General features: G+C 40.4%; 1 protein-coding gene across 1 annotated transcript in view; it reads left to right on the top strand.

Annotated features, from left to right (window-relative positions):
• LRPPRC (leucine rich pentatricopeptide repeat containing) overlaps window positions 1-17500 on the top strand; it is a 129966-nt gene that overhangs the window by 43444 nt on the left and 69022 nt on the right. Inside the window, exons 20-23 of the mRNA XM_075595782.1 lie at window positions 732-845; window positions 5142-5272; window positions 5700-5785; window positions 11108-11315. Of these exons, the coding sequence (XP_075451897.1) occupies window positions 732-845; window positions 5142-5272; window positions 5700-5785; window positions 11108-11315 (539 nt within the window). The remainder of the gene's footprint in view (window positions 1-731; window positions 846-5141; window positions 5273-5699; window positions 5786-11107; window positions 11316-17500) is intronic.

Genomic DNA, 17500 nt, shown 5'->3' with positions numbered 1-17500 from the left:
GACCTAATCGGTGTGAATTACTGTGCAGTTTAAAAAAACACAATGTAATAAAAGGCAAACTTCCAAATAAGTGTGTGTGTGTGTGTGTATATATATATATATTATACACACACACTATATATATATATATATATATATATATATATATATATATATATATATATATATATATATATATATATATATATATTACACACACACACACTTTTTCTTTTAATTTTACATATTAAAATATGTATGTTGAAGAGACCCATGTAAGCAAAGAATCCTGCTGTTATATGCAAATTGGTGCAGAATATTTGAAAATTATGGTTGTATGATCCGGTATAACATGCAAAATGTTGGTCCTTATTCTTAGGGCATTTATGATAAATACTTGTGTATATAGTAGAAATGTTCCCTCTCGTTTTGTGACTGTCCTAGTACTCATGTCATATGTGGTCACCCATAACTAAATATAAGTATAAAAAGAATTGTGGATTTAGCTCCTTTGACAAAATTATGCTGTAAATACTTAATTAAAAAAATATATATATTTATTTTAAATAGTTACCCTATGATCACATTGAACATGTTGAGGACCAGACGGACCTGCACACATTGCACAGCAGTTGCCTCGGGCTCTTAAGGGGTTAACGCTTACGTTGGGTACGAGAAGCAGAAATAGATTTGGTGGTGCTGCTGTTGTTTTCCCCCCTTTTACACATATATTCATTGTGTTCCTCTCTCAGGATGCTGAATTTAAGGTTTCTTATTTGGAAGAGGAGTTAGAAAAACTGAAAACTGAGAACAAGCCTTTTGGGGACACCGTAAAACAGCTCATTTTGACTCTTTGTGCAGAAGAGGTAATGTGGGCTTCTTGCACGTTTCAACACATCTCACAGTTTTTTACTGATAGGGATTTCATGATTAAAGAATCATTGCCTGTATTTTAAAAAAAATTCAAAAAAGATGTCTCCGGTGCTGACCTGGGTTAATCTCAGCTGGTGGGAGATACATGCCTCTAAAGGTGCTACTGGTATCTCAATCCTGTTTAAAGGTACCGCAGGCCTTTAGGAAGCCGCAAGGGATGACTGTCACAGCTTTCTATTTGCCCCCCGGGACCCTTAATCGGCCATATGGTATACCAAGCTGAGGTATGTATCTCAAACCAAGGGGCAAGCAAAGAAGTAACCCCCTCTCTTCCCAAGCAGCAATTCTGCTTTAATTTATTTTGGTAAATTAGGCACCATAAGGAACTACCTGTTTTGGGTACCACTCATGAGAAAATTCACGTGAAAGAAAATGGTGATTAGAAATGTATAATATGAATGTAGAAATGTCTTTTAAAGGGGCGGTCCAAGCGGGCACTTTTATTATTTTTTTATTATTAAGCATGTGGGGGTCCCCGGAGCTGAACCCAATTAATTTCAGCTCCAAGGACGCTCTGCTTCCAGAGATTGTTACCTCCGCAGAGGGTGCCGGTATCTCCTGCACGTTGAAAGCTCCTACGTCACGCGGGCCAATAGGAAGCCGCACCGGATGACCTCGCGGCTTCCTATTGGCCCGCTGCACGGGGGAGCTTTGAAAAGTGTCCTCTACGTGGTCCCTGCTAGCGAGCCGGGGCGGCTACCTGCACCCCCTACGGAGGTAAGAGTCTTCGGGGGTGGAGGGGGGGCTCCCACAAAGCTGAAATTAATGGGGTACGGCTCAGGAGAACCCCTGCTTAAATCCCATGTTAAAATAAATAAAAATATATATGCCTGCTTGGATTTGCCACTTCAATATTCTTTCATGAGTTGTGTGTACACATGGTAGTCGCAGTGTGGATAACATATTCTCTGTGGTCTGTAGTTATACTTGACTTACGTTTTAGAACACTTCTAAAAATAATAAACATTACAACTGTCAAAGCACATGAAACTTGGATAAGTCCCATATTATTCGGTAAAGTTATTCCTAATTAGTAGTGTGGTGTTACAGCATAAATTTTTGGCAAATCAATATGGATGCCAAGAGGCCAAAATGAAGCTGCATGGCATTGCAGTTTCCTATTGAATGACACTGGTGGCCATCTTTGATTTTACTTCAATTGTCTCTGCCCATGAAAAGGTCAATTACTTTGGAACCCCCTGAAGCCAGGAATAGGTTTGGTTTAGTTCAAGGGGACCCACTGCTGCCACAAATAGGGTGACTGCCGTTTTAAAGGTGCAGTTTATTGCTAGGAGCAAAATGGAGCAATGCTAGTGCTGCACGGTCTTGTTTGACTTCCTTCAGTGTGGTTTGTCCCTTCTGGGTGACTGTACAGGCCACTTGCCCTCCCTCCATCTCAATGATCCACTCACAAGGAGGCAACGACTTGGAACTTGGAGAACAGTGGAAGAAATACTTTGTTTTGGTGCTAATATAATATGCAGGTTCCCTGTTCAAACGAAGGGGAAGAAAACACATTTTCAATGAAGCAATTAATCACAAAGCTTTACTTTGTGGTTGATTTACATTGTGTAATAAATAATAATAATGTTTCCTTTGTAGAGCACTGACCATGTACACAGTGCTGTACATAGCATTTTTCAGGCACAATGAGTCCCTATCCTATAGAGTTTGCTATCTAATTTTTGCGCAGAGGCACAAGGGATGTAATGGACTTGCCCAAGGCATAAGAAATGCTATTGCATTGTGAAGATATGTACTTACCTTGCAAGCCAAGTGCCACTCCTCTTACTCGTTTGTCATTTTTAATCAAACTTAAAGATGTACTTTCCCCACTGCCCAACCTTGAATGGCATGTTTTGGGGGTTGCTGGCGCTTGTGTACAACATTCTGTAATATGTTTGCTAGCAATGGCCATGATAGGTTTCTCATTCATACCAAATATCCTTTCAAGCCCGTAGCTCAGGTCCTTTTCCATCTCGATTGTTAAGCAACAGATATGTGCATCTAGTGATTTGCAAGTCAAACATGCCATTTTTTTTTTTTTTAAATTTGGGGATTGAAATTGTGTTTTCCTTTGGAGGGAAAGCATTTTCTGAGATAAAAGGTACTTGTGCCTCTCTTCACTAGGCACCCAGCTGTAGGTTTATAATAATTTCTCAAGTGTCTCTGCAATTTGTGGGATATCATCAGACTTTTGGGGGCAATTACTTGTTCCGAGTGATTTCATGCCTTGCCCATGGTTTTCTGAAGAGCGGTGTGTAAGATTACAGCAATATGTTTTCTATCTCTGAAAATCCACTTAAAGACAACTTGCATGTGACAATATTGCGCCTAACACAGTACTTGAAGCCTGAGATAATTTAAAGGTGTAATCCTTGGCAAACTATGTTTAGTAAAAGTGTGTTTTTTGTGCCTGCCCCATTTTAACTAACCCTTTTATGCACGCCTCTCCTGCACAGTAGGTGGTAATTGTGGCTTGTGTTTAAACGCACACAAAAGCAACAATTTAACCAGCCCGTGTTGGATCTGTTTTTTTTCTTAATAGAAGCACGTGCAGGCGCGGCGTTTTTATACTGCAGCTGTGTGGGTGCCGTCCTCCTGGCCCTTACTCTGAGCTAATTAGTCCTGCTCATTCTTCCTGTTTACTTGTTGATCTCCTTTTACAGCAGCGCTGCATGTTACAAAGCATTAGCGGTTATTACTGGTTTCTAAGGGTGATCGGGGGGAAAAAATGACATTTCACTAAACGTTTGCCTGCACTCACTCGCCTGGCCGTGGGATATCTGGGTGGCTGGCTAAAGTATCGGGGGGGGGGGGGGGGGGCGGCCTTAGGATTTACAAACATACGTACAAATAGGCATTCAGCAGGACCTGTACATCGCGCTGGCTGGCAGCAACGTGGCCATGTAGAGAAGAATGTGACTTTCAGATTTTGTACTCTGCTTCAATGGGGATATGTTGCATAACCCGAAGTGACACCAGCCACATTAATGGATATTTAAATGTCCCCACCTGGAAAGCTTTTATTAAAATGCCAAATATCTGCGAGAGACTTGCTGTTCTTGTAGATTATTTAATCGTTCTTATACCTGCCAAATGTGGTTCATTTCTGTATAAACTTAATTAATGCAGCAGCCCATGTCGTCTGCTTTTTTTTTATTCAACTTGGTCTGTAGAAGTCCTGATCCAGATACCTCTATTTTATTTGGAATTTCTCTACCAATAGAACCTTTGCATGCAAAGTTCTGGATATTAGAACGGTTGTCATTTAGTTTAAATACATTTAGTCCCCACTGGCACTGTAAAGGTCAACACAGCTGTTTTCTCCTGGGATAAATTTTCCTCAAATACGTTGGCCCTTTCTGAATTTACTGACCAATAATTGTGCCGTCACATTTATTGTAATTACAATTCTCAGCCTTGTAATAACTTTCATTGATTTTTTTTTTTTTTTTAAGATTACCTCCGGTCCCCCTAATTTGAAAACTCTTATTGGCTTTGCAAGTTGTTCCTGAATTTTCAAGTTCATAGATCTAAAAACCATAGAGCACACAGTACATATGGCGTGTGTGAGGGCTCAAACTTAACTCCCAGAAGAAAGTTAGATTACCTTGAATGCTGCAGTGTTGAAAGTTACTTAGAAAATCCTTTAGGCAAATGTTTGTGTACCTGCAAGATATTTTCTATCGATATTTCCACAAATTTGGAAAAATCACTGGTAGATTAAAAAATAGAAAAGTAGCATACATGAAAAGTGAAATTAAATATCAAATATTAAAACAAAATGTGAAACCATTAAAAATAGTTGTCAATTTTTTTTTTTTTTTACATGATTTAATTCAATGACCATGTTTAGCCCTCTGAGACATGCCACTTACTAGTTGTAGCTCAAGGATGGCCAACTCAAGTCCTAAAGGGCCACCAGCAGGTCAGGTTTTAAGGATATTCTGGCTTTAGCACAGGTGGCTGTTTTTGATTGAGCCACCTGTGCTGAAGCAGGGATATTCTGAAAACCTGACCTGCTGGTGGCATTTGAGGACTGGAGTTGGCCACCCCTGTTGTAGCTGGTCCTAAATAGGCCTAAAACTTTACTTGCCGTACACCGAATTCCAGAATTTCTTCAGTGCTGCTAGGTCCTGTGCATTATCCACAACAAACCTTCTCCTAATGTTCCCCCCCCCCCCCCCCCCCCTTTTTCGCTCTCTTTTTTTTTTTTTTTTTTTTAGAATTTGCAAAAAGCTCTAGAAGTTAAGGCCAAATATGAAGACGATATGGTTGCCGGTGGTTACGCAGCCCTAATAAATTTGTGCTGTCGACATGATAATCCAGAGGAGGCCCTGAACCTGAAGCAAGAGTTGTAAGTACTTTGTAACACGTCACACACTTATGGTGGTACACGGGCTGTAATACAGAGAGTTTAACCTTTATTCAGTCGTCACGTTTGTTTTTAATAAGGTATTATTTATGCATACCATACACATGGGTGGGGGTACCCTGTAGTTAGTTTTTGTTTTGCTTTTAAACAGAAATGTCAGGTATGTGCACCCATCCCCCCACCCCCCTCCCCTACAGGTCAGATCTTTGGGGTTTCCCAGCTTCAGCACAGGTGTCTCAATCAGAAGCTGAGTCTTCATTCTGATTACAATGCACACACACACACACACACTCTCACACACACGTATGTATATGTACTTCCATGTTTTCTGTTTCTCTGTTGTGCAAATAACCATGTCAAATATTGTTCTAAGAAGCAATTGTGGTTTTTATCTTTATTTTTTTTACAGGGAGCGCAAAAATTCATCTGTGGTTCTTGATACGAATAAGTATTTGGCACTTGTGAAGGTCTTTGCAAAGAATGATCGGGTAGCAGGTACGGCAGCTCCTTGCAGCATATATATCTATATTCCTCGGTGGTGAAAGGATCCTTCCACCAAAATAAAAATGTGACTTGATATTAATGGTATATCATGCCCTGGAAAGTGCCTGAACATTTTGCATACAAATTTGCATGTGAATTCAACCAGAGAGGCTTGGACAGTGCAGGCCATTAGTTTTAATGGCTTGGCAGGCTTGTCATTTACATTTGCACAGCTCAGTGCCTTTTGCATTTCTGCAGCTCTTTTATATTAGCATTGCTGTTTGGATTGAGTTTGAAGATCATGACTTATGGCACAAATTGCGTATGTGCCCAGACTAATGGCTTTGTTTTTGCTTAAGGAGGTCTGAAGGCTGAACATAAAACCTATAACTATAACCTTCTTGGAAAGGAACAAGCACCGCTGCGAGAGGGGGGGCTGGGGGAAAGCCTCCCCTTTTCTCAGGGACCTTACTAAGCGTGGCTTATGTGGGCTTTTCTGTTTGTGTGAATAAGGCTTGTGCACATTTTGTTAACTTAGCGAGTTCCACCGAAAGCACAAAATCCTTAAATTGTTAACAGCTCAAATCTTCAGGTTCTGGAAAGTGGGAGGGGAACAAATATGAGGCATATCCTGCTCAAACTAGAGCGCTAGGCTTGTGGATGGAATAGAGGGGGCTATCAGGGAGGGGCAGCTGAATATATACAAAAGAAATAATAGGAAAAAGTAATCACAGCTCTACCTTAGTAATCCTAAATGTACAAGGGGTGGTAGTGCATGGGGAATAGAATATATGTTTACAATATGATCAAGAAGTGATCAAAAAAAAGGATTCCCACTTAATTGCACTCAGCCTAGTAGTCATAGTTTGATATAATAGTAGCAATATCCTGCATTTATAATGCAAAACCAGAGGGGTAAATACAAAAATAATACAATTTTATTTAAACTCTTCTATATGAAAATATATACACACAATAAAATGTTTTAAAACCTAAAGCATGCCTATTATATACAAAGTACACACCAAATCGGGTACACATGTATCCCCAAATAGTATTTGGATACCACGTGTGCTATAGCTGAATCAATCACTGGTATCAAGTTATCTTTAACATGTGATTGGGGTAAGTACACGTGTCAAACATAGGAAGCAGGAGGAATATACCCAACCATATGGCTTAATATGAGAAGGTAAGTGTAATCATACGTGTATTGATCGCGAGATGACAGAGTGTACATCCAAATAATGTCCTGTCGATAGCGAATCAAGGTAAGTATCAACCAAAATTAAATCTCACAAAGTATATAAGGTAATACTGTTATGCGCAAGTGTAACCATCATAAGTATACATAGCTGGACTAACATATGGTTATAGCATACACGTGAGGCGTTAATTCCCTCTTGGCATATATTTATGCTGTAATGGTGAGACTACATGTGATTGAGTCAAACTTTTGCTAATAACTAATTTTGCTTTAACTAATATTTAATACTTAGGACTTAACATCTACTGTTCTGTTTTTAGTGAGTTAAATATCGTAATTTGTAGTAAGACCGTATTGACCCTAGGGGCGGTCTGGTTATCAAGGCTTCAATCCTACATATTAATACACTTATGTCACACTGGATGCCTGACCCACGTACATTTTGCCACCTACATGTAACCAGCCTCTGCTTTACAGAGTCATTTGGTCTGTAATGTTCATTTCATCATTAGTGTTTTGACATAGAAAATGAGAGCCGACACTTGTTATAAGGACATGTATTATTCCATACATACTATTTAGCATCATACTGGATGCTACTATTAAGAGGTCTGATCACGATCAGCTCTAAAACGGGACATAATGGGAGTATGAATATTCATTAGACTAACACTAAGCTCCGCCCCCAGGGGAGGTATACAAGCTCCAGCGCTAGGAGTGCAGGTACACTCCTCCCCTTGAAGAAGCGCCGGGCAATCTGGCGACGCACTGACTGATGACGTCAGCCAGTTAGGAGCTGCATGCGGTACACAGTATGCCGAAAAAGCAAGAGACACACGGAAGCAGATAAACGGTTGTATTGATCTTTATTCACCTCATAATGCGCAAAAGTTTGACTCAATCAAATGTAGTCTCACCATTACAGCATAAATATATGCCAAGAGGGAATTAACGCCTCACGTGTATGCTATAACCATATGTTAGTCCAGCTATGTATACTTATGATGGTTACACTTGCGCATAACAGTATTACCTTATATACTTTGTGAGATTTCATTTTGGTTGATACTTACCATGATTCGCTATCGACAGGACATTATTTGGATGTACACTCTGTCCTCTAGCGATCAATACACGTATGATTACACTTACCTTCTCATATTAAGCCGCATGGTTGGGTATATTCCTCCTGCTTCCTATGTTTGACACGTGTACTTACCCCAATCACATGTTAAAGATAACTTGATATCAGTGATTGATTCAGCTATAGCACACGTGGTATCCAATTACTATTTGGGGATACATGTGTACACGATTTGGTGTGTACTGTGTATATAATAGGCATGCTTTAGGTTTTAAAACATTTTATTGTGTGTATATATTTTCATACAGAAGAGTTTAAATAAAATGTTATTATTTTTGTATTTACCCCCCTGGTGTTTGCATTATAAATGCAGGATATTGATACTATTATATCCAACTATGACTACTAGGCTGAGTGCAATTAAGTGGGAATCCTCTTATATACAAAAGAACCCTATTGATGCACACTGGAACTGCAGCTATAGAAATTAATATACAACTCTTATTTCCATATATTAAATGAATGTGGCAAGAAAGTAACACAAGTTAAAGGGACATAAATCCCAACTATAGAGGACTGTTATTTAACTGTATTATTGAGGTAAGTTGCTGTGGTTCTGGGGGAGAGGAGGGCGGCTTAATAGTTTACTTTTTTGAAGGGGTACAGGTGCTCTTCCTGATAATCTTTTCCCTAAAAGCCACATTTTGTTCCGAATTGGGAGTATGTTGATCTTTAAGCTTAAGTTGGCAGTGGGGTTGTCTTGCTTATTTCACAGTGTAGTTTTTACCCACCTACGGTTGTGATATGTTGCAGAACTGAAGTGACAGCAGCAGTGAAAACCATATTATCAGATATTTAAATGTCTCAACCGGAAAAGGTTTTATGAATATACCAATCCCTGCAAGAGACGTATTGTTCCTGTAGACTGTTTAATCTTTCTTAAAATTTGCCGGATCTGTTCATTTGTATATAAACGTAATTAATTAACGCAACAACCCGTGTCACCTGCTTTTTCTTGAAGTTGGTCTGTAGAAGTCATGATCCAGGCACTTCTATTTCTATTTTAAGCAGAGACTTCTCTCTCAGATGTAAATGTGAGGATTTGCAGCTAGATTCCACTTTTAAAGGAAGCACAGAACATATTTTTTTTTTTTGCGCACTTATTCAACTTGTCTTGTCAACAGCATCCCAATATGGCCCTCAGTGGAAACATTATGTGCTTGGTCAAGCTCCTGGAAATGCATTTTGCTTTAAGCTTTTCTTTATTGTTTAAAATATGTACCAGCGTACAGAAATGTGCAGAATCAATGAGGCAATGCATTGAATATAAATAAGGCAGAAGTAACACGTTCGCCCCTAGCCTTGTACAGGACAGGCAGTGGGGAGGAAGCTACATTCTGGAACGCTTTATTTGCACAATGTCATTATTTGTTTGACGGTTTCTTCCCTGCAAGTTGTGAAAAACAAAATTAACTACATTTAACCCTTTAGTGGCCTTCCTTGCATGCTCCTGTGGCAATAAATGAATAAATATGATGGGGAATGGCTTCTCAAGTGCTTTATGTTTATTTTTATTTATTTTTTACCCCCAAACTCATCACTTGTGTTTCTGTTTTTAATTCGATTATATGACCAGGCACATCTTTGCCCATTGTATGCTATATCAGATTCTATTTGTCAAATGCGGAGATGAACATTTTGCAATTTAAACACAAATTAGTAAAAGTTCACTTTGAAGGGTGATTTTTAGATTTGTAATTTTTTTTAAGGAAACAAATTTTAATTTGTTTAGTTTTAGCCTGCAACGTGAGTCCTTCCCCCAATAGCAAAAAGTCTTACTGAACATAAAATCCTTATTATAGTGTATACATCACTATGTGAAATGCATAGCCTGCTTTTCTGTAACCTTAATCGATAGTATACACCATTCCATAGTCCGATTAATGTAGTGATGTAATTGGCAGGTAAACTTTCGGTAACATTTCATACATCTAACAGGACTACAAATGCTTTTCCTCTGTTGGCTCCCACCGATGTATTTTATGGCTTCCAAAACACATTGACTTTTCCTTCTGAAGAAGTGGCTGGAAATTAAGTGGGGCGTCGGCAGAGACACACATACCAATAAAACATACAATTTTAGTTGAAAGAACTGAAAATGAAGGGATGCGTTTTTAAGGTGCCCTTTCTGGGGGGAAAAAAAGACCTTGGTGTGTTCAGGCGGTTATTCCACATGGTCTCTTGCACGCCTGAATATTTTGGCACTCCATAGATCAACAACATAACTAAGAAATAAGAAATGTTAATGGAAATAAATATATATATAAAATAACCTGTCCTTGTGTATATGAAGCCACAAGCAGTGGGAGGGAGAAATCGTCCTGTTCAGGCTTTGTTTGCCCTGTCAAATTTTGTATGTAAAGTGGTCAAAACATTTGCCTCGGTGATAATTAAGAAACAACACAAAGTAAATCCCCTTTACTTATCCCACACACCAAAATGTTTATTTTTGCCTTCCTAATGAGGCTTAATGAGCCTAATGTTTTAACATCCAGTCTGTTGGAAAGCTTTCATTGGCTCTGCTTGGCTAATTAGTATCGACACAGCAAACAGGCCCTATCGGTATCAGGCCATTAGTCTAGCTGTATATACACTGTAAACACATCTTTATTATCTGGCCTTGTGACAAGCCATCTGCTGCAGAAACAATGGTGTGATTTAGCAGATGTTAGCATTGAACGATAAAAGCATCCATTTAGTAGGATCGTTCCACTATAGGGCAGACGGCACAGGGTTACGTGGTGCAGAGTGGGCACACGGTTCCCATCTATAATTTGTAGTCGCAGTTGCAGGGAAATGATAAAACCATGCTATTGTGGATTTATAATTGTAGTCTCGTTTAGAAATGCAAGTAGTAATTAACTTGAAATCGGCATTATAAACCAGAATTTACATTCCTGCTGTGTTTGAAATGCTGTTATAATAACAGTTTGTTTTCACTACATGAAATTACCTAAGGGCCCTTTGTGTTGCTTTATTGTAGATGCTATTACCATTCTAAAGGAGATGAAAGCGAAGGATGCTCTTATGAAAGACACGACAATCACGTACTTCTTCCACGTCCTCAATGCCGCAGCCTTGAAAGGTGACGCGGAGGCGGTGCGTCAGTTACTTGAATGCATTATAACCCTGGGTTTGGCAAAACCGACTTTTAACCTGTGTTCACCGCTTGTTACCATCCACCTCGAAAAGTAAGTTCTCTCTGGTATATGGGCAGTCCCACTAACATGGGTATATTCTACATATATCTCTCGTCAGCATTATCGGACTTTCTTGTGGAATATCACAGGGATAATGGTGTAAAGTAACAATTGTTGTCCTCTTTACAATTTCAATATTGCAAAAGTGTTGTATCCACAGTATCTGAGTACATGAAGTGCTATAGGTGACTTGCATATAAAGATGGATTGGATGTAGCACTGCGAAGGAGGGCAAAGTGCAACTCTGTTCACATCATTGTATGGTAATAAAGTGCAGCGCTAAAATACATGTAAACATAAAAAGAAATGGGAGCCTTCTGTTACATGTGTAGCTGCCACGGGTGCACTCTCTTCCACAACGATTGAGGACACCATGGCCCAGATAGATAAGGCAGCACTCCATATGGACTTGTTGAAAACATGTGTAAAAAAAACCAAAAAAAAAAACATTGATTTTCCATTATAGGGAATGGGAAATAAACCCCGAATCTGATGCTCAAAGAATAATCAGGCAATAGAAATAAATCAATGCATACATTTGTAAAGACTGTAATGATGGTAAATGACTTGTGGACCATATAACAGGGTAAGGGGGGAATGTAGCAGGGAGGGAGAAGCCATCGAAACCGGAGCGCTCCCTAATGAGAGAAATGCCCGGTAAGAAAACTGCTTCCCTGCACTGGCAACCCCCAACTTGCCCTGATGTCACACAATGGGTCTAGAGAAGCCAAAATGAGCGTACTCACTGTTTAGCAGCTGATTACCTGTATACCTGGATCATGCACCAGCTGGGGTGTGTAGCAAGAGTAAGAAAGGGGAAGAGGGCGGTGAAACACTGAGCGCAATCTCTGAAAAAAATGAGGTTTATTCAAAAATCGGAAAAAACACATGGATCTGAAAAGTGCTCTGACCTGTTTTGTACCACGTAGGGTACGTTGTCAAGGTCTGGTCACTCCCAGGTTAGCAGCGCAACACCCTCTTCCCTTTCTTTCGCTTTGATTTCTATTACATTTTTACTCTTCACCAAGTTCATCGGAGTGCTGCCTTATCTAAATACAATTAGTGATGGAATTTCCCATTAATATAACAACAGAAATCACAGTGCAACATTTTGGTGCCTTCCCTAATTGATTACATTTAGTATAATGCAGTGTCTTTGTATACTATCCCTCTCTCCCCTCTCTTCTCTCTCTCCTCTCTTCTCTCTCTCCTCTCTTCTCTCTCTCCTCTCTTCTCTCTCTCCTCTCTTCTCTCTCTCCTCTCTTCTCTCTCTCCTCTCTTCTCTCCTCTCTCTTCTCTCCTCTCTTCTCTCTCTCCTCTCTTCTCTCTCTCCTCGCTCTCTCTCTCTCACATCTTACACAGGTCTGCAACCCGGCTTTTTGCCATTATCACCCCTAGCTTAAAGTGCTTCCACTGCAGCAAAGGATTCTGGAAATGACATGCAAATGAACACACAATGCCACCATTTGTCTCGTCCATTATTACATGGATACCTTAAGCCAATGCTCGCTGTTTTAAACACAGCTTTTAAACACAGCCTGGGATGGGATGCAACACCAGTGAACCCACTCAGACAGCTGTTTCGACCTTTTGGGTCTCATCAGTGTGAGGTTGGTTGTACTGGCTTTTGCAATTTGAGACTTTGGGTAGTTATTCACGACACATTATTTAGGTTATGGTGGGTAAAAAAGTGACTAAAAACCCTCCACCGTATAGCATATACCATATAAAATTATTACTTGTGAGCACATTCACATGTTAATGTGCTCACAAGTAATAATTTTATATGCTATACGTCCTCCTATATAAAGACAGACACATATACTATATGAGCATACACATGCTACCCTAATCACTGCCGTTACTAATGCAATTGTCTGTTGATGGGTACATATAACACATTCTGCTGCTGCTGTTTGGGTATATACCGATATTAAACATGTACAGTAAGAGTAGCTGTTTCCGCATTAACATTTGCATTTGAAGTTAGTTTTTGTTTATTATGCTGCACTTTTTCTGCATTTTTACAGAATTTTTTTTTCTTCGTTTGTTTCTTTTGAAAATGAACTTACTATAACGATGCATTATGAATTGAAATGATTAAGGCATCGGCTTGTATCGTGTCCAGATATTGTCAATGTTAACCACTCAGGACTGTACTGCCCCTGCACAGAACTAGGTATTTGGTGGAATTGCTAATGTAACACTTTTGCTGGGCCTGTGGTACACTGCAGGCAAATCTTACTCATGCAGGTGGCACATCTCAGGAATACAACACAGAAAGAAAAACACCATAAATATTTTCTGAACTATAAAGTGTCGTAAATACTGTGATCACATAACATAAGGTCAACAGTGTATCACCCAAAGTTGTGTTTTGAGTTGAAGGAGCAGTTAGTTCTGTCTGGGTGTTCTGTTGTTTTTTGTTTTTTTAAATCAATTCTGTAGTATTAGATAATACTTACTAAATGTTTTCTCTCCCCCACCCCCCTTTTTTTTCAACTCTTTGTGCCATTTTTAATGTGTTCCTATACTGAGCATCCTTTGATGTCTATAGCAGGCTTTACACACCTCCCTAGCAGTGCAAGATCTTGGCAACACTCTCTTGTTTGTGATAATTTGTTGCCAATATTCCCAGCAGCTTGAGCTGTAAACGGCAACAATCGATGGTTACCTTAGTAATAAAAAGCTACATTGTAGCTGCTGAGTTGCACTGACTGAAGGATTGATTGAAACAGTAAGGCAGCCATTTAGTGGACCCTGGGAAGCAGGATCTTTGCTGATCGATCACTGGAGAACAAATCGATCAGCAGCATAGGTAATTAGTTTTTAATCAAGGTAATAAGGCTGCATATATGAAATAATTTTTTTTGAAGTGTGTTTTGGATTTCCTCTTTAAAGCCTTAGGCTACTCTCTTATAGTGCCGGCGAGGGCGACATTAGGCTGCGGTCGCTGGAAAAATGAAATAGAGATGACCTCCAGCGATCGCAACCAAGCCGTCGCGTCGCGCTTACTATAAGCGCACGCGCCGGCGGCAATGCATTTGTTTTGACGCGCCGTCGCTGGCACTATTAGCGCAGCCTAAGTAAGGTCACGGACACAGTACTGGCAACCGAGTGCGTGACATCACGCGCGCATCTGTGCTTTCTGAGATCTGTGTCCTGCAGTGTTGAGGGATGTGGGGTGGAGGGGGGGTGCCCGTGACGCCACGTAAGTGGTTCACCCTCATTGGCTGAAAAACTCGCCTGACCCGTCCGCCGTGCGGAATATACAAAAATGTTGTCTCAGCTATTTTCTCTAGCGCTGCCTCTCGCATGCACGCGCGCGTTGGATTCCCTGTGTGTGTGTTCGGCGCGAGCGACGTCTGAGGTACTATGGACAATGCCTTAGTTGGAAGCAGGGGGTCTCCTGAGTGGACTACTTGCAGGTGCCCCAGGTGCTGTCCTATCCAGGGTGAACAATATGGTGGTTTAAAGCTCTTGTGTCAGGCAGGCCAATAGGAAGCTACAGCGTAATTCGTTGCGGTTTCCCATTGGTCCGCGTGTCGCCGGAGCGTTAAACCTCCATGAGATGCATACCTTCTAACGTGCTGTTGGTATCTCAGGAAATTAACGTGGTTCAGCTCCGAAAACTCCCTGCTTCCCATCGAAAGGGATTTCCCCCACCACCCCATGGAATACTCCTTTCATTTCCAATTAATGCGGTCAACTAATAAAATGTGAAAACCCCGGACAAATATTCCTATCAAGGAAAATATATCAACACTTAACTCTAATAATAAATAAAAGTAATGAAGGGCATAAAATAATTGTGTTGGTGTCCTTGTACTGTTCCATGGGGTCTATAAATAAAAATACATCATTTGTAAACATGGTGAACTGAGATCTGGGAGGGGTTTGATTTCCTCTAGCTACTCCCCTTTTATGTGATGTCTTGTGTTTGCAACATGGGTTTCCACAGGCATGCCCCGCTCTGCCTTCATTGGCTCTGTGATGGTGGGATAAGGAGATCGGAAACATTTGACTCCCGCATTTGGAGTCCCTGAGAAAGACGTGATCAAATGCTAAATTTGCAAGAAAACGAAAGTATCCCAATTCTTGCTTTAAAGTGGCAATACAGTTTGCATTATTTTGTAGCTTTTGTTTTACTAAATGCAGCAGTTTCTTAGCGCTAAGGAAATGTAATTATCTACGCTGCCAATCGGTCGGCAAAGATCCTGCTTCCCTGTGTTAACACTATGGCCGCCTATTTCAAAAGAGGATGTGCAATGCCTTTGTAAATGGTTGCTATAGCAACCCAAGGAAGCGTAATTAAAGCTCATTAAAAAGGGAATAGTGGGTTTAAAAAAAAATGCAGTAAGTATTATCTATTACTACACCAACAGATTTTATAAAAAAAAAAACAAAACCGCATATAGGATTTTGAATGTATTGCTGCTTTAAGCATGGGTACCACTGGTATAACCTTTTGCTTGTCGGAGGTGCCTCTGCACCAGCGTGCCACAGCGCCTCTGGCACATCGCGGTCATGCGACCGAGCAATCGTGTCATTGTGGCGACACTAATGACGTGAACGTAAGTGTTCTTGCGCTGGACGGATCGCATTCAGCACGCAGGACGCCATCTCCCCTCCGAGAAATAGCTGAAAACCCATGTCGTAGGCACTACATAATGGGGCCCCTGAAGTCAGATCCCCATGATGAGGTGGCTACATCAAGGAGCACCCAAAGGGTGATGGGAGACCACTATATTGTTAAAATTGTTACAAAATGTTTTTGGGTCAGTTATCAGATTGCTCATTTTTAATATTTTTTAAGGCGACAATAAGCTCCCTGGCAATATTTGGTATAGTACAGACAGTCCTCGGTTATCCAACGGAATCCGTTCTGGAAGTAGCGTTGTATAGTGAGTCCCATGTTAATCAGTGGGGGTGAGCGTTGGATAACGCAGTCCGGCGTCGGATAACGGCCCCTAAGGTTGCGTTGTAAAGCGTTGGATATGCCATGCGTTGTAAAGTGAAACGTTGGATAGCGAGGACTACCTGTACCTGTACTGTCACTCACTTTCATAATGTGCTTAGCTAATAGTTGCTTTTGGATTGGATTGCACATGTAACACAGCATCTTCGTGTTGCACTAAAACCTGTCATTTATTTATGGTGAACTGTATTTAAACCCTTCACAGCCAAGCGGGGGGTCTGTGGGGCATTTTTCTGCAGGTGCCACCGGCAACAAAACTTAAGCAATGCTGTGACTTACCATTATAACAGGCCATCCTCCTCAATCTTAAATTAGAAGACATTCTAGTATTATTCCCTCTGCCGGCTTCCCTTCATGTTACAAACTCTACCTTGCCACAATATTAAAGAAGATTTGGCTCTCTTACTCCATTATTTTAATTTGGAAATTTAACACTGGAGCCAAAGGACAGAAACCGTTTATTCGCCCTAAGGGGACAAGACAGCGATAAGATGATTTTTCGTCAAGGATCACTGGGTCGTAATTAAGTTACATTCATGGCTATTGCTTTTTGAAGGATGATTGGTAAATGACGGGCTTCATGTGCTTTGTACGGACACCGTTCGATAGGGATTTTTTTTTTCTTTTTGTTTTTTTCTATTTTTTTATTTTTTTTATTCCCTCTGTCAGAAAATCCTGTTGAGCCTGATAATGTAAATGTGGCATTTTTATTCTGAACAAAAGAGCAGGGAAATGAGCTATCTTGTCTAATCATTCAGTTGTTTAACACAGACTTCCAGTTTAGACTTAATTGGCTGGAAAGCACTTGACATGTGAAGTTAGTGCTGTTCGGAATGCATGTTTGAGTAAATTTTAAAATAAGTGACAGCTAAATTGTACCTAGGGAAATTGCAAAGCCTTCAACACAGTTAATTTTTTTTTTGGGGGGGGGGGGGGGGGGATTAGTTGTAATTGCAACACCAGTCTCCTTGAAGATTCCTCTTTCTAGCCAGTGAACAGGATACAACAATAACATTTAGTTGGGCTCTAACAAGAGGCTGTTTTTCTTAACCCCTTCTCAGCTGGAGGGGACTGCAACATATTGGCAAGCTGTGCATTACCGTTTGGGAGAAATGGGGTTAACAATTTTGCAAAGCTGGTTTACCATCTTGTTTTTCACTCCGCACCAACATCTGCTTCAGATTTAGGTTGAGGGATT

Source organism: Ascaphus truei, chromosome 4, assembly GCF_040206685.1.
Source record: "Ascaphus truei isolate aAscTru1 chromosome 4, aAscTru1.hap1, whole genome shotgun sequence".
In the NCBI taxonomy this organism is placed as follows: Eukaryota; Metazoa; Chordata; class Amphibia; order Anura; family Ascaphidae; genus Ascaphus; species Ascaphus truei.
Note: the sequence above shows the minus strand (reverse complement) of the source record. Positions and strands in the feature narration are given on the sequence as shown.